The sequence below is a fragment of the Fukomys damarensis genome, unplaced genomic scaffold (genome assembly GCF_012274545.1).
Source record: "Fukomys damarensis isolate Sample0158 unplaced genomic scaffold, DMR_v1.0_HiC HiC_scaffold_18, whole genome shotgun sequence".
Lineage (NCBI taxonomy): Eukaryota > Metazoa > Chordata > Mammalia > Rodentia > Bathyergidae > Fukomys > Fukomys damarensis.
The window spans coordinates 20,480,839-20,499,465 of record NW_022900930.1 but is presented as its reverse complement, the minus strand read 5'-3'; the positions used below and the strand labels follow the sequence as shown (position 1 = coordinate 20,499,465).

The window sequence follows — 18,627 nt, the reverse complement described above, 5'->3', positions numbered from 1 at the left end:
TATTAAAGCTAATATTACTTACATTAAAAAAATAAAGTAAATATCAAAAGCAGGGGTATGCCAATATCAGAGCTAGTTTAGCTGTGGCTAGTGACATTTTCTACCCTACTATTCATGCATTTTTATTACGCTCTGTCTCCAAGAATAAAACATTTCTTATGTGAATTACAGAATATACAAGAAGAAAAACTTCTATTATGCTCAGAGACTATGAGACTGGCTACAGAAATTATGAAAACCACACTTAGCATCATTTTGGTTCCATGTGTGTTCCAAGACTTTTAAATGCTATTTTATTTTTTAATAATAATCTTTGGAGATTGGTAGTGGGATTGGTATTGTTTATTATTTGTTTTCCTTTACATGTACATGTAATCCAGTTTTCAAAGCTGACATTTCTCATTAAAATCTAAAAAATCTGTAAGCAACAGGAGGCCATTTCACTACCAGGGCACCTTCCAAATATAACTCCCATGAATTCTAGGCTTCTTGTGGTGTACAAATCCATCCTTTTGCTGGAGTTCTTGTATTGCTTAGTACCACCACCTCAAAACTCATTTCAGGAGGCTGGTTAATCCCCTTCTATCTTATTTATCCAATATTATGGCTTACCTAGTAGTACTTAAGGAATGATAAAAAGGTATGTTTTTATTTTCTCTCCCATTACTTTTCTAAGATTTAGCTTGGATGAATTTCATTGTTTCATTATTATTTTATTATTATGGTGTTTTTGGTCTAGTAGATACTCTCATAATTTCTAATATACATTTTATGTTATTTCTCTATCAAGATATAAAATACAAATACAAACAGGACATTTTAAATATATTTACACTAAAGCCATCTGGAATTTTAATTGACGATTATAAATTTTCCAATTGTGTTTCAGCAATTGTTTACACTGTATATTTACTGAGATTTTAAAAACTTACTGATTCCTCCCTTTCAAAATGTTTTAAATAAGGGAGGGGATGTGAAGGCAGGGGTATGAGTAAAAAATGAGGGCCAAGATCTTTCATGTAAAGGTACGAGATCCCAATGATGAATGTAACTGTATGTATACCTAAAAAGTACCAATAAACTCAATGAGAAAAAAAATAAAATGTTTGTCTTCCTTTTCCTTAAATTTAGTTCTATCATTTTGCTACAAATAAATTCTTGCAATGGTATTTCAGAAAATATCTATCCGGTATAAACTTTCCAAATTCTTGCATGGCCACAAATGGCTTTCTCATGTCTCTTAGTGATGCTCTACAGCATGCTCAGATGGATGTCCATGTCCCTCATGGGTGGTGGGGGACAGCAAATCCAGGCAAAGTAGCACAAGTGTCCCAAGTGAGTACAAACATTATTTGTCCTACTCTACAATAAGGATAGAAAACGTTGCCCAATAGGTACCTGGGTCTGTGTTAATCTATCCTAACATCTAACTTCCTTACATTGCTGTTACAATGATGTTTCTGCTTAGAGTTTCACTAGTCCATTGTTATCCTTCAGGATCTGTTTCTTTCTTTTTTTCTCTTCCTTTCTTCTGAGGAGTGTGCTAGACAGTGAATCCAGGACCTCATGCATTTTAGAAGTGCTGTTGCATTGAGCTCTACCCAAAGCCTGTTCATCTATTTTTAAGGGTTTAGCTGGTGAAGTTAACATATCCATGATTAGAATACACTAGGGACAGTCACTTGCATTTCTTTTTAACTTTTTAAGGACTTGGGATAATTTCTTTTAGTTCTTTCAGTATGTGATATTTTTTTCACTTGGGAGAAGGAGGGACATCCTCAGTTTCCCATGTTTCAGATCCTTCTATTTGTTTCTCTCCGCTATTGGAATACCACAAGCCAAGTGTATTAGTCTGCTTTGCATCACTGTGACAAAACATAAAGTCAATTGAAGAGAGGAAAGATCTATTTTTGGCTCGTGGTTTTAGTCAATTATCACTTTGAACATAGAACATCATGTTGGAGAGCACGTCATAGAGCAAAGCTCCTCATCCCACAACAGCTAAAAAGCAAAGTGAAAGGGAGAGGGGTGCAAAGCACCAGAGTCCCAATATCTCTCTCAGGAGCACTAACTTCCTTCCACTCCTCACTCACCAGCTCCTAAAGGTTTTGCCACTTCCCAGTAGCACAGGTGGGCAGCCAGGATGTTAGCTTATGTCCTTCGGGAAGCATTTAAGCTCCAAGCCACGACATTCTGCACCTGGTCCCCAAAATCTCATCCCCATCTTAAAATACAAAATGCATTCTATCCCTCTTCAACAGTTCCTGAAGACCTCTAAAAGGCATTTCTTACAAAGAAAAATCTAATTACGGAAGATTGTTCACAGGGAATTCCCAGATTTAATATTTTGATCATTTAAACTGACTTAAAATATATATACTGTATTCCAAATGTGTTTGCTTATTCATGGTGAAATATGTATCAGAGGCAGACCCCCAAAATGGATAAAATTATTATTCTTTGTTTCATGGCATTCAGGATAAAAAGGTTTATTCAATGAGCAATTATGCATTTCATATATATGGTTTTCCTGTCAAATTATCTTTCAGAATATTTTAAATCAAATAAATCTGCTGTTTCATTAGAAAAATGTCAGGTTGGGGCAGTAGTTTAGTGGTACACTGCTTGCCTACCATGCTGAAAGTTCTAGGATTGACAGGCAGAAAAGAAAGTAAGGAAGGAAAAAAGAAAAGAAAGATGCCATGTTTATGGCTTACACACACACACACACACACACACACACACACACACAAATACTTGGCAACAGAACATGTAATTGAGCAGAACAAAATCATTCCTTCCTCCTATGTATAGCATCTATTAACTCTTTTTTCCTATTAACTCTTCAATTTTAAACAAATAATATGATTATGAAGCTTACATATTGTAGTATAGATATTGTGTCCCAGCCTAATCCAACAGATCGAAGAAATACAATCATGTATGTTTTAAAAGTTAAGTCCTCTCAAAGCAAAAAGATGCCCCTACATGATCTACATTCTCCTTGAGAATTCAGTTGGAGCAAATTCTCCAGTGGTTAATATTCAAGTAATTGATATAAATTAGAGTGGGCCAATTCTTTTGTCTCTATACTTCAACTTGTTAGTGTAAGGACGTAGATGGTGGCATGCTAAGATTGTATGTGATTCTAGCAAGTGATTTTAGAAAAGACAATTATAAATGCTGATCCTTATTCCACATTAAATGGACTTGTATAGATTTTGCTCATCCAGTCTCATATCTTATCACATGCTCTGAAAAAGAGCATCTTCCCACTATGCTGTTTCTACTTTGGAGCCAGCTAACCATGGACTGACTCTTTTGAAAGCATGATCCAAAGTGGTAAAATCGTCTCTCTTTTTTTTTAATCACAAGTATTTGTCACAGAGACAAGAACCAGACAACACAATCTAATAAAGTCAAATAAAATTTTAGATGTAGCTTTTTCTTTATATACGATGATAATTGACATCTGAATAAGAGCTCTAAGAACTCTGTCATAGTTCTTCATCTGGCTGAATGTGTAAGATGTAAACTGCAGTCGTTATAATAAAATCTTAGATGTAATAGAGACTGTGACTATAGTTGCCAATGCTATACTACCACTGAAAAGTGATGGTGGTAGTGGTGGTGGTAGCTATTGTTGAATCACTCACTGATTCATTCTCAGCTTTTCATTCTGTAACAAGAGTCGCTCCTCTCACTTTTCCATTTGCTCTCGCAAACAAAATGCTCTATTCTTTTCCTACTACTACTGTTCTTAAAAGGGGGGTGGCAATTGCAGTTGTCCCCGTGTCTGTGGGGGGATGACTCCAGCGTCACCCAAGGATATGAAATCTGTAGAGGCTTAGGTCTTTTATATAAGATGGTGAAGTATCAGCAAATAACCTTCTCATATCTTCCCATATACAGTACTATGTTATCTGTAGCTTACTTACAATACCTATTACAACGTTCATGTTATGTAAATAGTTGTTATATTGTATTGTTTGGGGAATAAGGACAAGAAAAAAAAGTCCATACATGTTCAGTACAGATTTTTTTCCTAATTTTTTTTATCTGTAGTTGGTCGAATTCGGGTGAGGAACCCACATAAAAGGAAGACTGATTGTACTGCTTTGTTGTAACTCACAATAAAGTTTTCACACCCTCTCTCCACTTATAAGCATCCATTGTGCTGCTTCAACCCCCACCCCTGAAAGGTAACATATGGTTTTATGTGTTCTGTATTATCTTGATAAGCAGAATTAGACTTATTCACAACACAGACAGACGTACACTAGCTCAGAAACTACAGAGGCAAGCCCTGAAGAGCTTGACGTTTTTCAAGTACTCTGTTTTCTAAGCATAAGTAGGAAAACGGGCATGAAAATGAGTAAGACCTTGAGCAATACAGATACCTGTCAGTAATACTTTTTTTTCCTAAACAGAGTCCACCTTTATTAGATTATTATTGGTTATTAATGGAGAAGGTTTACATTTAATCCTATCTTCTACATCATTAGAACTATCTACAAAGAATATCTTGGCTGTACATAGTGAGATTATGATTCTTCTGTATTCCTTTCTGAAATTTTGGTTCAGTAGACCATATATAATTGCATTGAGGCAGCTGTTGAAATATGCCATATAGTAACTAGCCACAAAGAGCCACTCTGGGATCCTGGGCACCATGCTGGCAGGGTTTGAGGCTACAATGAGACCGATGAAGTTTAGAGGAGCCCAGCAAATGGCAAAAAGTACAAAAACCACAAACATGGTGACAAAATTCCTGAAGTCCTGTGGTTTCAGTTTAGGCTTGTTTTCAGGTTTCACTTTCTGTCTGACCTGTAGGACCAGGATCCATATCCTTAGGTAACAGAATATGACTATGATCATAGGGATTACGAAATGGAAAACCACCACAGCTATTGTGTATGCTGAGCTCACAGACTGTGCGAATGTACAGGAATAGATCCGTGGGTCATACTGGAGCGTTCCAATCTGTAAGTTGGGCACAATCGCCACAAGTGTCAATATCCATATCAGGAACACGTAGCACAGGGAATTCTTGTTACTGTACAGCTTGTCATACTTGAGACTGTGGCAGATGTAGCAGTAGCGGTTGATAGCAATCCCGGTGATATTGAATACGGAGCCAATGACACTCAAACCCATCAGGAAGGCACTAATCTGACAATGCAGATATCCCAGCTTCCATCCATTGTTAAATATAGAAGTCAGCACCAAAGGGTATGGATAAACGGCCACCACCAGGTCTGCGACTGCTAGGCTCACCACAAACATATTTCCTAAAACAGAAAGAATTACAAAATATAAGTTAACACCAATATTACACGGATTTCATTGTGGGTTTTTTTTCTCAGTTATTAAAGAAAGAATTGTTCCCATGGCTTGAATGACCTGGCGTTATAGCACTACCACATCATAAATGAACTGGAGCCCATTTTCACGAAGAAGTAAGCCCGCTCTTCATGAATTTATGTATCCAGAACAAAGTGCATTTCATGTCCAGTATTATTATTTTTCACACTAGTTTCTCTCCTTTAATAAAAATCCCATTTATCATATTTGTATTACATCTTTTGGTTTGTAATATTCTATATCATCTTCTATATTCTATATATCCATATCGTTTCTCAAAGAATTACCTGTGAGAAACGGAGCTCTATTGTCAGATGTCTAGAGTAGAACGGTGGTGTTCTCCCTTACTAGCTAGGTAACTAAGGCAACTCGCTTCACCTTTCCAAGCTGCAGTTTCATCTCCTATGAGATAGAAATAATGATAGCATCTTCCTCATCAGGTTAGAGTGAGCACTGAATGGAGCACTCTGTCAGTACTGTATAAAAGGTCCAGTGCCATATGGATGTTGTTCGTATTCTACAATTCCCTCACCCAAACCAAAAGAAAAGGTACTTAAACCATAAATAAGTAAGTTTCCAACTTAGGAACATCCCAAGTTGTGAACCATCATAGCTGTACTGTATAAGACTCACTTTCTCAGATGACTCTGTGTCACATGCTGCCCTGCACTTGAAGTTCCTATTTTATCCATTTTATTTCTCCAAAACACTTTTGCAAAAATGAAGTAAAATGGCAGTCACAATGTAAAAAAGTTTATGCTATTTAAGAATTTCAGAAAAATTATCATAAAAGCAAATTTTTTAAAAAATCAGTTATGATTATCTAAATTAGAAGTACAATGGAAATTAATTTTGAAATGAATAATTATCAAATCAAATATTTAAACTCTTAAATTAGCATATTCCATAGATTTAACTCAAAATATTTAATACTTTAAAAATATGAGCAAAACATGAAAGACAGCTACAGATTAAAATGTCACAGAATCATATTCCTTTTACCCAGAATGTCATGCATATAAACTGGCTTAATATATATTTCTTTTTAAAGAGTTAAAAATAAAATCACAAATGATGACATGAATTTTTTCCTATAGTTTTAATCCTGTGCTCCATTTATTTTATACCAATTAGGCTTTATTACTGTTCATGTAATTACATTAATTAAGTCATCAGTTTAATTTTCTTTGAAGTAATCTCACTTTACAGATGGTTAGAGAAAAATACTAAACCTGAGATGTGGCTATCAGGTAGCTCCACGTGAAGCTTTGTCACATGTACCTGCTCTTGTGTGTTGTGTGAGTGGGGCAAGGGTCAAGGGCATTTCCTTCTTTTATTTTCCATTTCACAACTCTACCAGGTAACAGTAATTAAAGAATTTATTCATAAGTATCACATTAGAAGGTCATATATTCCATTCTCAGCTCTCTACTAGATTTAAAACCTATCCAAAGATGTAGGGAAAGTGGGAAGGGTAGGGGAAAGGTCATAAGGGAAAGGAAAAAAATAGGAGAAAATGAGAAAATGGAAATAAATTGTTTGTAAATGGTGAGGGCAGGAGGGGGTGAAGGGAGGGAAGGGACAAGGGGAAAAATGAGAACCAAAACCTGTCATGTAAAACAAACAAACCTGTCATGTAAAGGTACAAGATCCCAATAATGAATGTAACTGTACTGTATACCTAAAATGTACCAATAAACTCAATAAAGGGGAAAAAAACCCCTATCCATCTATACAGATATCAAAGACTCCACGCATCCAGCATAATAACGTAACCTGACATTTAAAATGGTTCCTATCCATGGCCAGCAGTTTCTTCGCTGCTGGATTTACTTCCAGGCCCTGTTGTGAATGAACAATAGAACCATACAATGTTAAGCTTGAGAGACATAACCAGCTGGTAGAATTCCTACTTTTTAGAGATGAAGAAAGTAGAAAAATGGAGTTAAACTGAATTAAGTCACAAAATAGTTAATGAAAGAATCCAGAGTGTTCACAGTCATTTATGTTAGTTTTGTTCAGAGTTCTTCCTAAGGAAGCTCCTGTACTCAGATATGTGGGTATGAAATGAGGTCCAGGGACCAGGCCCTGGCTTAGTACCTCCTCAGGCACGATTCTAAAAGAAGTATATTAGAACGAAAACGTGTAAAGTAATGATGAGGAAAGGGAAGCCATTTAGAAGTCACTATACTAACAACAAGAAACTTGTAATCGCATCACAGATATCAAGTATAAATGCAGAGTACATATTTATTGTGGTGAATAAAACTTGAAATTAGAAGTGAAATAGAGCATATATGAATAAATTAATGAACAACTACAAAGTTGCCTTTCTAAACTGCCTCCCTCAGAACTAATCTTATGACTCTCCTCTAGGAATGGCCAAAGGCGTTGCTTTCATTGCCTTTCTGTTTGCTACAATTATCTCTCCACTTCTTACCATCCCCCAAGCCCAAGTGTGCACAAAGGCAGCACCTCTCTCTAGGTCTTTCCACACCACCACCACCACCATGAACAACAACAACAGTACCTGGCATAAAGTTAAAATGTATAATGGTTGATGAATGGCACTGTACTGTATACCTAAAATGTACCCATAAACTCAATGAAGAAAAAAAAAAGGTATAGTGGATTTATATTTTGTCAACTCAGCCTAGCTGAAAAGATACTAATTTCCTTTCATAGGTTCAAACAAGTGACAATGTACATGGGATTTAGAAGGTGGAAAGAGAAGAAGCAACAAACTTTATTTTTACACTCAGAAAATCCTTATAAAGTCCAGAGGCCACTGCAGGTTCTGGTATAGCGTTGCACAGTGGTGATGAGGGACTGACCTCCACTGGCCTTCAATACGTAGGGAGACTGACCTGTGAGGGGTATTCAGCTCATCCTCTTGGGTTTCAGCAACCCTCCATGGTTCTACTGTCCCTCTTGACCTCTGTCTTTCCATCTCAGTTGTCTTTCCTGTGGATATTAGGCATCAGCACCAAATACAGAAGCATGAACTGTTTCAGCTGCTCCTACAATTGCTCTAGAGATTATTTTGCTTCTCAGGCCACTGAAACCCTAACTCATGCAGACTCTGATAGTGAAAGTGGATGAAGAACACTTAGGATAGTGTCTGCAATAGTATATCTGCAATTGGGTCTGTAAGGGTTGGATTTAAAGTATTAAAATCACATTTCCAGGAGCAAAGGGGACGCTGATAGTTAATGACCTGCAGTGGTTAAAGTTACTTATCTGTACCAACTTCCACGGTAAAGAAAAACTTGCTGCATTGCCTTTCTTATCACTAAATATATTATTCTGACATACTATGAGGTGTGATTTTTTAAAAACCTACAGCGAATGTTAACATTTTAAAAAAATTATTACACAAAAGGCATTGCTATTAATCCCTCTCAAAACACTCCCTCTATCTCCCAACACACTTATCTCATTGTTATTGCCACTTTCTGTTCATATGTTCATGTGTTTCTGAAGCAGTTTATTGATGGTAATATCTGCCTAATAAAAACAATACACCCTATTCACCAGATCTAGCATCGTGCAACTTTTGGCTCTTCCCCAGAGTCAAAGTGGCCATGAAAGGTAAATGTTTTGTTTTACTTTTATTTTATTTTATTTATTTTTGGTACCGGGGATCAAACTCAAACTCAGGACCTTGTGCTTACAAGGCAGGCATCAGAACCACTGAGATAAATCCCTGGCCCAAGAGGTAAATGTTTTGAATAGATGAACAGGTGATTAAGTCATGAGGGTGGAGTGTTCATGAATGGGATTAGTGAACTTACTTTTCATCTCTTCTACCACTTCCATCCTAGCCCTCTAGACCCACCAAAGGTTGTAGCTGGAAGGCACCATCCTGGAAGTAGAAAGCAACCCTCACCAAACACCAAATCTCCAATGTCTTGATTTTGGACTTATCAGTCTTCAGAACACTGAGAAATAAATGTCTGTTTAGAAGTACCTAATCTAAGGTCTTTTATTGTAGCAGTTGGAACAGACGAAGACATCAAAGGTGCCTGAATTACAGCTCATAAAGCAGTAAGGAGACATTAGTAGGCACAGCGAGTTGATTTATAACACAACCCCTTAGAATTTTACAGCCAATCTGTGTTATCCTTTGCGGATCAGTGTGCTCCTTTTGGGAAAGACTTGTCTTGCTACTCAGCCTCAGTAGAGTCTGAACACTTGACCATGAATCATCAGGTGATGATGTGGTCTCAAAGGTCCCTCATGGAGTAGGTGTTGGTTGACCCACCAAAGCATACATTTCAACATCAAATATACATGTAAGAGCTGGCTCAAGCAGGTCATAAAGGCACGTATAGGTGGACAGATACCCGTGCTTCATATTCCTACCACCACGCTCCCATTCTCTAAATATATACCTATGGCCTCACAGGGATTTTCCTTTGACCCGCTAACTAAGAATGAAAGAAGTTCTGGCACAGTTAACAGATGATTTTTCACTGAATACTAGCACTATCAGCAACTGGATGATTGCAGCACTGCAGATCCAATCCAGAATGGCCTTAAAAGATAAGCGTAAAGGAAAATTCTCCCAGTTAACAGTTAAGCATTTAATCAATGCTTCAAACAAAACTTGAGACTGGTTGCTTATTTTTCTTAGGAGGAGAGACGGCCCCAGACACAGATCTCCATCGATTCTGCTCAATGACTAGTAACAGAACCAAATGGTCAAGGACTTGGAAGAGCCATGTTTACAAAACTGGTGGCACAGAGGTGTGGAGAAGATGTAGATACACAGACATGTCAGGATGGTAACTTGATGTGAAGATATTTATATACGAATTGACCAGTCACCAAAAAAACAACCCCAGGAAAAGAGGAACTTCATAATGCAACTTGTGGACATCAGTTAATGTTTCCTTAGCCATGACTGTCCTTGGCCAATAAGCTGTCAAGTTTGTCATAGAAGCAAAGAAACCTATGTTCGTGGGCTCAGCAACATAATTAGTACACATGGAAACAGAAATGAATGGATAAAGAAGACATAGTACTTATACACAATGAAGTACTACCGTACTAAAGATAAACTTGAGTTATTTGTAGGAAAATGAACACCTTTAGACCATGTTAACTGAAACAAATCAGACACAAACTTGAATATCACATGGTTTCTCCTATGTAAGAACCCAAATTATAAATAAAGAGCAAAATAAAAGATAGATAATAGAAGTAGGGAGATAACATCTTTCTCAAGTGGAAAGGGGATCAAGAAATAAAGGAAGGGCATAGGAGAAGATAGAAAATGGATGAAAAAATGAATTAAAATGTGTTCAGTACATGTACCAACTCCACCCAAGGAATTTAAACAAAATTTATTACAAATATAGTAATAGAAAAATTAAAAATGTTAAAATAAAGCTTAAAAAGATATATGTAAATAGATAAGATCATAGCTGGTGATAGATAGATAAATAGATGTGTACAAAATTGCCAAGGGGTGGACTGTGCTGGATTTATATTGTGTCCAGTTAGCTAAACTGGAACCCTTTGACAAAATTTACTTCATTGAATAGTTCTATTTTTGTATGATCCTCAAAAGAAGTTTGTATAAGATGGAGAAGGCAGCAATGATGCAGCAGCCACATTTCTATGATCAGAAGGTCGAAGCAGACCACTAGGTACAGTAGCAACTCCATTCTTAACTCGTGAAAAGTTTAAGCAAGAAGAGTTTATAGGAATTTCCTATACTCAGACAGATTCTTATTTTTTTTTCAGTCATTTTTGCTGCTTTAAAAAAAAAATCCATACTTTGGAAACGTCAGACTGACTTGCATCAGAACAAATACTTCTGCATTGCTTTCCTTTTATGTGAACTACAGAGAAATGTGTTGCCCTGTCTAATGCTGCTCAGAGTCTGGGCCTTATGTTTAACTTTTTTCAACAGTGCTCCTATAGCACTAGCCATCTATTTCCTAATTTAACTGTAACTGAGCCTGGGCAATGCTGAAACCCGAGTAGAATTAGTTTCTGTAGGCTCTCCTCCAAATGTTGGCTGTAAGAACTCATTATTAAACACGCTCAATTATCTGGCTAGTTTTTTGCATTCTCCTTGCCTCAGAGTCCCTGTGACAGTCACTGCCAATGTCTTTCCCAGGATCTTTGTCAGGCTGGTACACTTATGCCCAAAGTTACTGAGTGCCACATGCTTCTTCTCCAGAGACTGCCCTCAAGGACCAATCACTGATACTGGCACAAAAGGTCAGTTTACCTGTTTCAAGTAATGGCAGCTCTGATGGGATTTATGTCAAGATGCTCCAACTTTTGGATCAGACCAAGTCTAAGCTTTACCAGAGATCTCAATTCTTCCTAACTCTTTCACTTTCCTTCCCTGCCTTCTTTGCCTGCTCTTCAGTTCCTCTCCTGAGAGCGCTCCTGGTAGAGGGTGAGGGAGGAACCTCTGTATTGTTTGGCAACAAGAGCTATCATGTTTTCGACTCTACAAGAAATAGTTGGATCATGCTAAATGGAAGCAAAATTTTGGTATTTCAAGTTTTGTTTCTAGGCAACCGAAGATGGCTCCAAGATGAGGTTGAGTGGTTTTCTGAGGAGGTGGCTGGCCTTTGAGGGTGGAGAGGAATTACTATACTTATGTTACAGAAACAAGCAAACCTTATTGGATAGAAGGTACAGACTGTAAATGCTTTCTAGAAATACTCTTTCAACTTTCCACTCTCACTGTGTGAGATTATGCTTCTAATATTAAGTCAACACGAAACCACCATCATTTGTATTAGTCTATCTCTCTCTAAAATTCTGAGATCCAAAACTGTGCATCTTAGTGTTGAAATTCTCACTGTGAGTACAGAGCTTGATAATAAATGATGCACAAGAATGTTTTGCTAGATGAATTCACCCTGAGTCTCTAAGTGACACCCATACACAAGCAGGAGTTGGTTGCTCTTTTGCTCTTGTCTACCAGATGTTGCTGTTCTGAGTAGGTTCATACTCATTCCTTCTTTCACTTCACTTGTACTTTATGTAGAAACCAAGAATAGAAATCCACCACATTATTATGTGTGTGTGTGCATGTGTGTGTCCTGAACTTTAACATCAAAGTGGTAAGACCATTTTAGACAGAAAAAAGTATTCTTAAACATTCTTGGAAACATTTTTCATTTGTTTTAAAAGACAAACCCATAGATTTAGATTGAAGAAGTCCAGTGTAATGAAAACTATTCGTAAGCCTGGATTGTCTAAAAATATCCCACATGTATAAATTTTATGTTATAATAAGGGGAAAGCTGTGAAGCTAATGGAATATTCAGGAATATTTGACCATGCAAGGAATGTGAAAGGCTTATTTTTTGGACATCAAAGCAGCTAGGCAATGTCTTATAGTCTTAAACTTTAAAAAATGGTTTTAGAAACTTACCTTTTCAGATTATTAGAGGCTATGTGAACCATAAATGCAGAAATAAAGCTTTATAGCTGGATTCAAACACTTGTTAAAATAACCTTGGATAAATCACAGCATCCTAGTGCCTTGGTCTCTTAACATGATAAATCAAGATAATCTTGACTTTGGTGAGGAGCTGCAAGCATGTGTGGCACATGTTCGGCTCTGAATGAATATTCATTTCTTATGCCTGTTCACTGTGGTGGAGTCCACACCTTCTGTTCCACAGATGGTTCCTGATGGCAAACAAGCCCTCTTTTTTCTTTCTGCTCCTCTAGCTATCAATCTCTTCCTCTCCCCTCCATTGCTCAGGCAAGGCTGCGTACAGTACCGTATCCATTCCTTTCCTACCCTTTTTTATCCACCATCCTGCAACATCTGGATTCTACCTATACCCCACTGTGTAAATTTCTCTTGAGTATTCAGTGACATTCTTGCCAATTTCTTCTCTCAGCCTTTATCCTCTTTAATACGGCCAAACTATGATATCCTAATTATATAACAGCACCCATATCATATCCTGTTCACACAATACAGTGTCTACATCATATCTTATTCTCAGAATGCACTGTTCATATAATTTACTGCCTGAATTATAGTCTGTCCATGTAACCCCCCATCTATATCATATTCTGATCAGGTAACACATGACTGACACAAGTCACTGTCCATCTAGTGCCCTCTTCTCATAACATTTTGTTTCCATAACAAACGGGCCCTGAGAACTTCCTTGCTTTCTTGCCTTCTTGACCATATTTGTCTTCCTAGCTCTTGGATCTCTACTTTATTTACTGAATGTCCAATTCCTCATCTTACTTTTTGACTGCTGACTCTGTGCTGTTGTAAAGAAAGTTGGTTATTAGATTTTAACAGCTGTATTAATAAGTTGTGCATACAACTAAAGAGACCAGGCAGAGTTCAAGTAGTTTAAAATAAAGTTGTAACAGGTAAACATTTTGTTCTAGTCTAGACTTCAGTCAGTTTTAAATGTATAAAATCTTAAGAATTCTGCTTATTTTCTAGATCTGGTTACTCTTTTTCTTGAAGGATAATTTTGGGAGACACGTATAGTATGGAAATGTATGTGTGTATGTTATAATCAGATTGAATCAGCCTTTCCTCCTTGGCTGAAGACAAATTACTGTCTGTTTCATTATTCACCTTAGAAAATTTAGGAGAAATTTTTTAAGACAAAATGTAATATTTTAGCCACATTAATGGGAAATCCAAAAAATACTTGTATTAATTCTACTAAGATAGTAATCTGTACCCTCATAGATACTTTTCCCAACCATAGAGGGTTCAAAGAAAACCCAACTTGTATAAACAAATTAATTACACTAAAAACTACCTCTGATTATCAAATTCCAAAAGAAAATTGTAGTCATTATTAAAAATGGTGCAATCATAATTCTGTGCATGCAGTATTGTTGGAGTAATAATAATGATTTGCAAATGGTACAATAATATTTTTCTATTTATATGTTAAATAATGAAAGAAAAAAGAAGAAAAAGTTAAACATTACAAAGATGTAAAATAATATTCTCATAGAAGTAATTTTAAAGTTTCAAAATTTGACCCTATTTTTTATGTACTTACTTCTTAAATTAAGTGTTTTATATTGTATTCAGCCTTTAAAAATATATTCATCTACCCTAGTTTCACACCAAGAATACCAAATAATTTATTCTGCTTGCTAGAATGTTATATGTAAATCATAATTAATTTAAAGTAAAGCAATCCACTTTATCCTTGCAACATTAATTGCATTCCAAGTTAACAAATGAGAAAACCAAACAAATTAAGTAATTTGCTCAGAGTCACACCCATTGCATAGCAAAGCCAGGATTTACTCCAGCCAATCCAATTTCAGAGACTTCATTCTTTAGAGGGAACATATTTTTAAAGATGAGTCAGATAGGACTTATTTTTCCATAGATAAGAAATGATTTACCTATATAATGATATACGAAAAAAATCTTTAACTGGGGGACATAATACATTTTTGTCATAAAAGTATGTTAATTTTATGTGTTATATTAAATGAGTGATTAAAAGGAAAAAATCACAAAAAATAAAGTATAGCATTTTTAATATTTATTGAGTGTTTACAAAAAAGCATCAACATTTTTAATGTTGACTAGCATTTGGCATACAAAGTCTAAAAAAAAATCAGAAATAAAAACCTACAATAAAAATACCAATGGAACTCTACAAAAAAAATAATCTTTACTTCAATTATCATGCTTAAGTCAATCTTAACACATGACAACACCACATTTCATACACATGTGTTTTGTTTTCCTGGCCTTTTGTAGGACATACTGGACATCTTACTGGTCTTGCTGTTTTGTTAGGAGGTTATAATTATATTACACAATGTGTTGATACAAGTATAAAATATCAATAAAATAAAGCATTAAAGTCCTAATATGTATTGTGTGTTTAGAATAAATACAAACATTTTCAAATCAGATGTTTTAGCTGATTTACTTGCTTACAAAACCTAAAAGATAACGTCAGAAATAAAAACTTACATAAACTGCAATAAAAATATCAATAGAATTCTACAGCAAAAATAATCTTTACTTCAATTGTTATAACCAAGACAGTCTTCACACATGAAAGTTGCATGTTCCATGCACAAGTATGACATACACTAATAGCTCATATGTTTTATTTCCCTGTTCTTTTTTATAAGGTGCAGTTGACATCTTTTTGGTTTCCCTGTTGTAGTAGTTCTGTGGGATGCTGCACCTGCCTGTTCACCTGTTAGCTCACCAGTGTGCTCCACAATATTTTTGTGTAGTTTCCTGGGCAGAAACATTTTCTTTTTCTTATGTTGTAAATACTCTCTTATGAGTTCCAGTCCAAATCCTCTAAGAAAATTTCTCTGTGATATTTTGCACTTATTATTTTCTTTGTAAACTGTTAAACTCTTCCTACCGTGCACATTTAGATAGAGTAAAACACAATCATTGACCAGTGCATTGTGTTTCAAGTGACATCATAGTTGCTGCATAGCTCATCAACATCTACTCTGTTTTGGGTTTTGTTGTAGAAAGTTTCCATCTCAGGCTTCCTTCTGTTGAGGTTTCTCTATCAATATTTCCTTCATGGTGCAATGTTGACATCAGTAGTATCAGTTTGTTTTTCTTTGTCATATACAAGGCCAATGTAAATCTTTCTGAAATCCAAAGATTGCACTATACAATTTTTGTTTTAAAATTGCAACATTTCATTTGGAATTTCTGCTTTGTTCCTGTGTATAGTTCCTACACTGGTCAATTTGTGCTCTGTTAGCAAATGAAACATTGATTGGAAACTGGTAAACCAACTGTTGACTATCACGTTCTGATTATTTTGGAAGATGGGAGCAACAAATCTGTCACAGAATCGTTTGGTTTATTACTATACAAATAAGGGCCTGGTGGCTGAGTTTCAGGATAAACTTCTAAATTGAAATCATAATAAGTCTTCACATCTATTCACTGATGAATTTTACAAGACATTTAGAGAAGATCTACTGCCATTACTCTTCAGACTTTTCAATGAAATTGAAAGAGAAGCAATACTTCCAAATTCATTCCTGGAGGCAAATATCTCTTTAATTCCCAAACCTGGGAAAGATGTAACTAAAAAAGATAACAACAGGCCAATCTCCTTAATGAATATAGATGCAAAAATCCTCAATAAGATACTAGCAAACAGATTACAGAGGATCATCAAGAAGATCATACATCCTGACCAAATTGGATTTATTCCAGGGATGCAAGGATGGTTCAACATATGTAAATCAATAAATATAATACACTATATTAACAAAGTCAAGGACAAGAACCACATGATCCTCTCGATAGATGCAGAAAAAGCATTTGACAAAATTCAACACCCATTCATGATAAAAACTCTGCAAAAAAATTGGAATAGATAGTCTATGTCTCAACTTAATAAAGGCTATGAAAAACCAACAGCCAACATCATATTAAATGGCCCAAAACTGAAAACCTTCACATTAAAATCGGGAACAAGACAAGGATGCCCACTATCACCACTCCTCTTTGATATACTTCTGGAAACATTAGCCATAGCAAGTAGACAAGAGAAAGAAATTAAAGCAATAAAAATAGGAAAGGAAATGCCTGGGGATTTAGCTCAGTGGTGCTGAGGCCTGACTTGCAAGCACAAGGTTCCAAGTTCATTCCCAGGTACAAAAAAAAAAAAAAAAATAGGAAAGGAAGAAGTTAAACTGTCATTATTTGCTGATGTTATGATACTCTACATTGAAGACCCAAAAAACTCCACCAAGAAACTCCTCGATTTAATTGACACTTTTAGCAGACTAGCTGTATACAAGGTCAACACCCAAAAATCAATAGCCTTCTTGTACACAACCAACAGACTCATTGAGAAAGATATTAGGGAAACAATTCCTTTTATAGCACCCAAAAAAATGAAGTATCTGGGAATCAATTTAACAAAAGAAGCAAAAGACCTCTACACTGAAAACTACAGCACTCTGATAAAAGAGATTGAGGAGGATATATGAAAATGGAAAGCTATCCCCTGCTCCTGGGTAGGAAGAATCAACATAGTGAAAATGGCCATACTACCAAAACCGATATACAGATTCAATGCAATATCAGTTGAAATCCCAACACAATAATTCACAGAACTAGAAAGAAGAATCCAAAAATTCATTTGGAACCATAAGAAACCTAGAACAGTAAACGCTATCCTAGGCAACAGACACATGGCAGCAGGTATAACAATTCCCAATTGGAAACTATACTACAAAGCCACTGTGATAAAAACAGCATGGTACTGGCAAAGAAACAGACCTGAGGATCAATGGAACAGATTGGAAGACACAAAAACAACTCCAGATACACTCAGCTACTTCATCCTTGACAAAGGAGTTGCCAGTCCCCACTGGAGGAAAGATATCCTCTTTAATAAATGGTGCTGGAAAAATTGGATCTCAACCTGCAAAAGATTAAAACTAGACCCTTATCTGTCACCATGCACTAAATTGAAATCGAAGTGGATTAAAGACCTAAATATAAAAAAATAAACACTAAACTTGCTGGAAGATAAGTTAGGCAGAACTCTGGAAGACACTGGCATAGGAAAAGACTTTATGAACAAATCCTCAGTAGCACGGGAACTAGGAGAAAGAATCAACAACTGGGATCTCATCTTATTAAAAAGCTTCTGCACTGCAAAAGAAACTGTCAACAGAGCAAGAGATAACCTACAAAAACTTTTTACCAGCTGCTCCTCAGACAAAGGACTATTATCTAAAATATATAAAGAATTCAAAACAACCAGCGCCCCCAAATATAAAGACCCAATTCTAAAATGGGCATCTGAAATGAACAGACATTTCTCAAAGAAAAAAAAGCAGCAAGGAAATATATGAAAAAATGCTCCACATTACTGGTCATTCGAGAGATGCAGATGAAAACAACTCTGAGATTTCACCTCACCCCACAAAGAATGGCTGCTATCAAGAAATCGCACAACAACAAATGTTGGTGCAGTTGTGGGGGAGAAAGGAACCCTTCTCCATTGCTGGTGGGAGTGCAGACTGGTGCCACCACTATGGAAGTCAATATGGAGATACCTCAAAGAACTAGGATTAGAGGTTCCATTTGACCCAGCCATTCCTCTGTTGGGTATCTTTCCAAAAGAATTGAAAGAATCACATCACAGTGATATATGCACACCCATGTTCATAGCAGCAGTTTGTAATAGTTAAAACTTGGAAACAGCCCATCTGCCCATCAATTGGAAACTGGATAAAGAAGATGTGGTTTTTTCTATAAAA

At 36.1% G+C, this 18,627-nt stretch overlaps 1 protein-coding gene across 1 annotated transcript in view; it reads right to left on the bottom strand.

The window, feature by feature from the left end:
• Positions 1-4,422: 4,422 nt before the first annotated feature.
• Positions 4,423-18,627, bottom strand: part of Mtnr1a (melatonin receptor 1A) — a 28,643-nt gene continuing 14,438 nt past the window's right edge. Inside the window, exon 2 of the mRNA XM_010619791.1 lies at positions 4,423-5,291. Within this exon, the coding sequence (XP_010618093.1) occupies positions 4,423-5,291 (869 nt within the window). The remainder of the gene's footprint in view (positions 5,292-18,627) is intronic.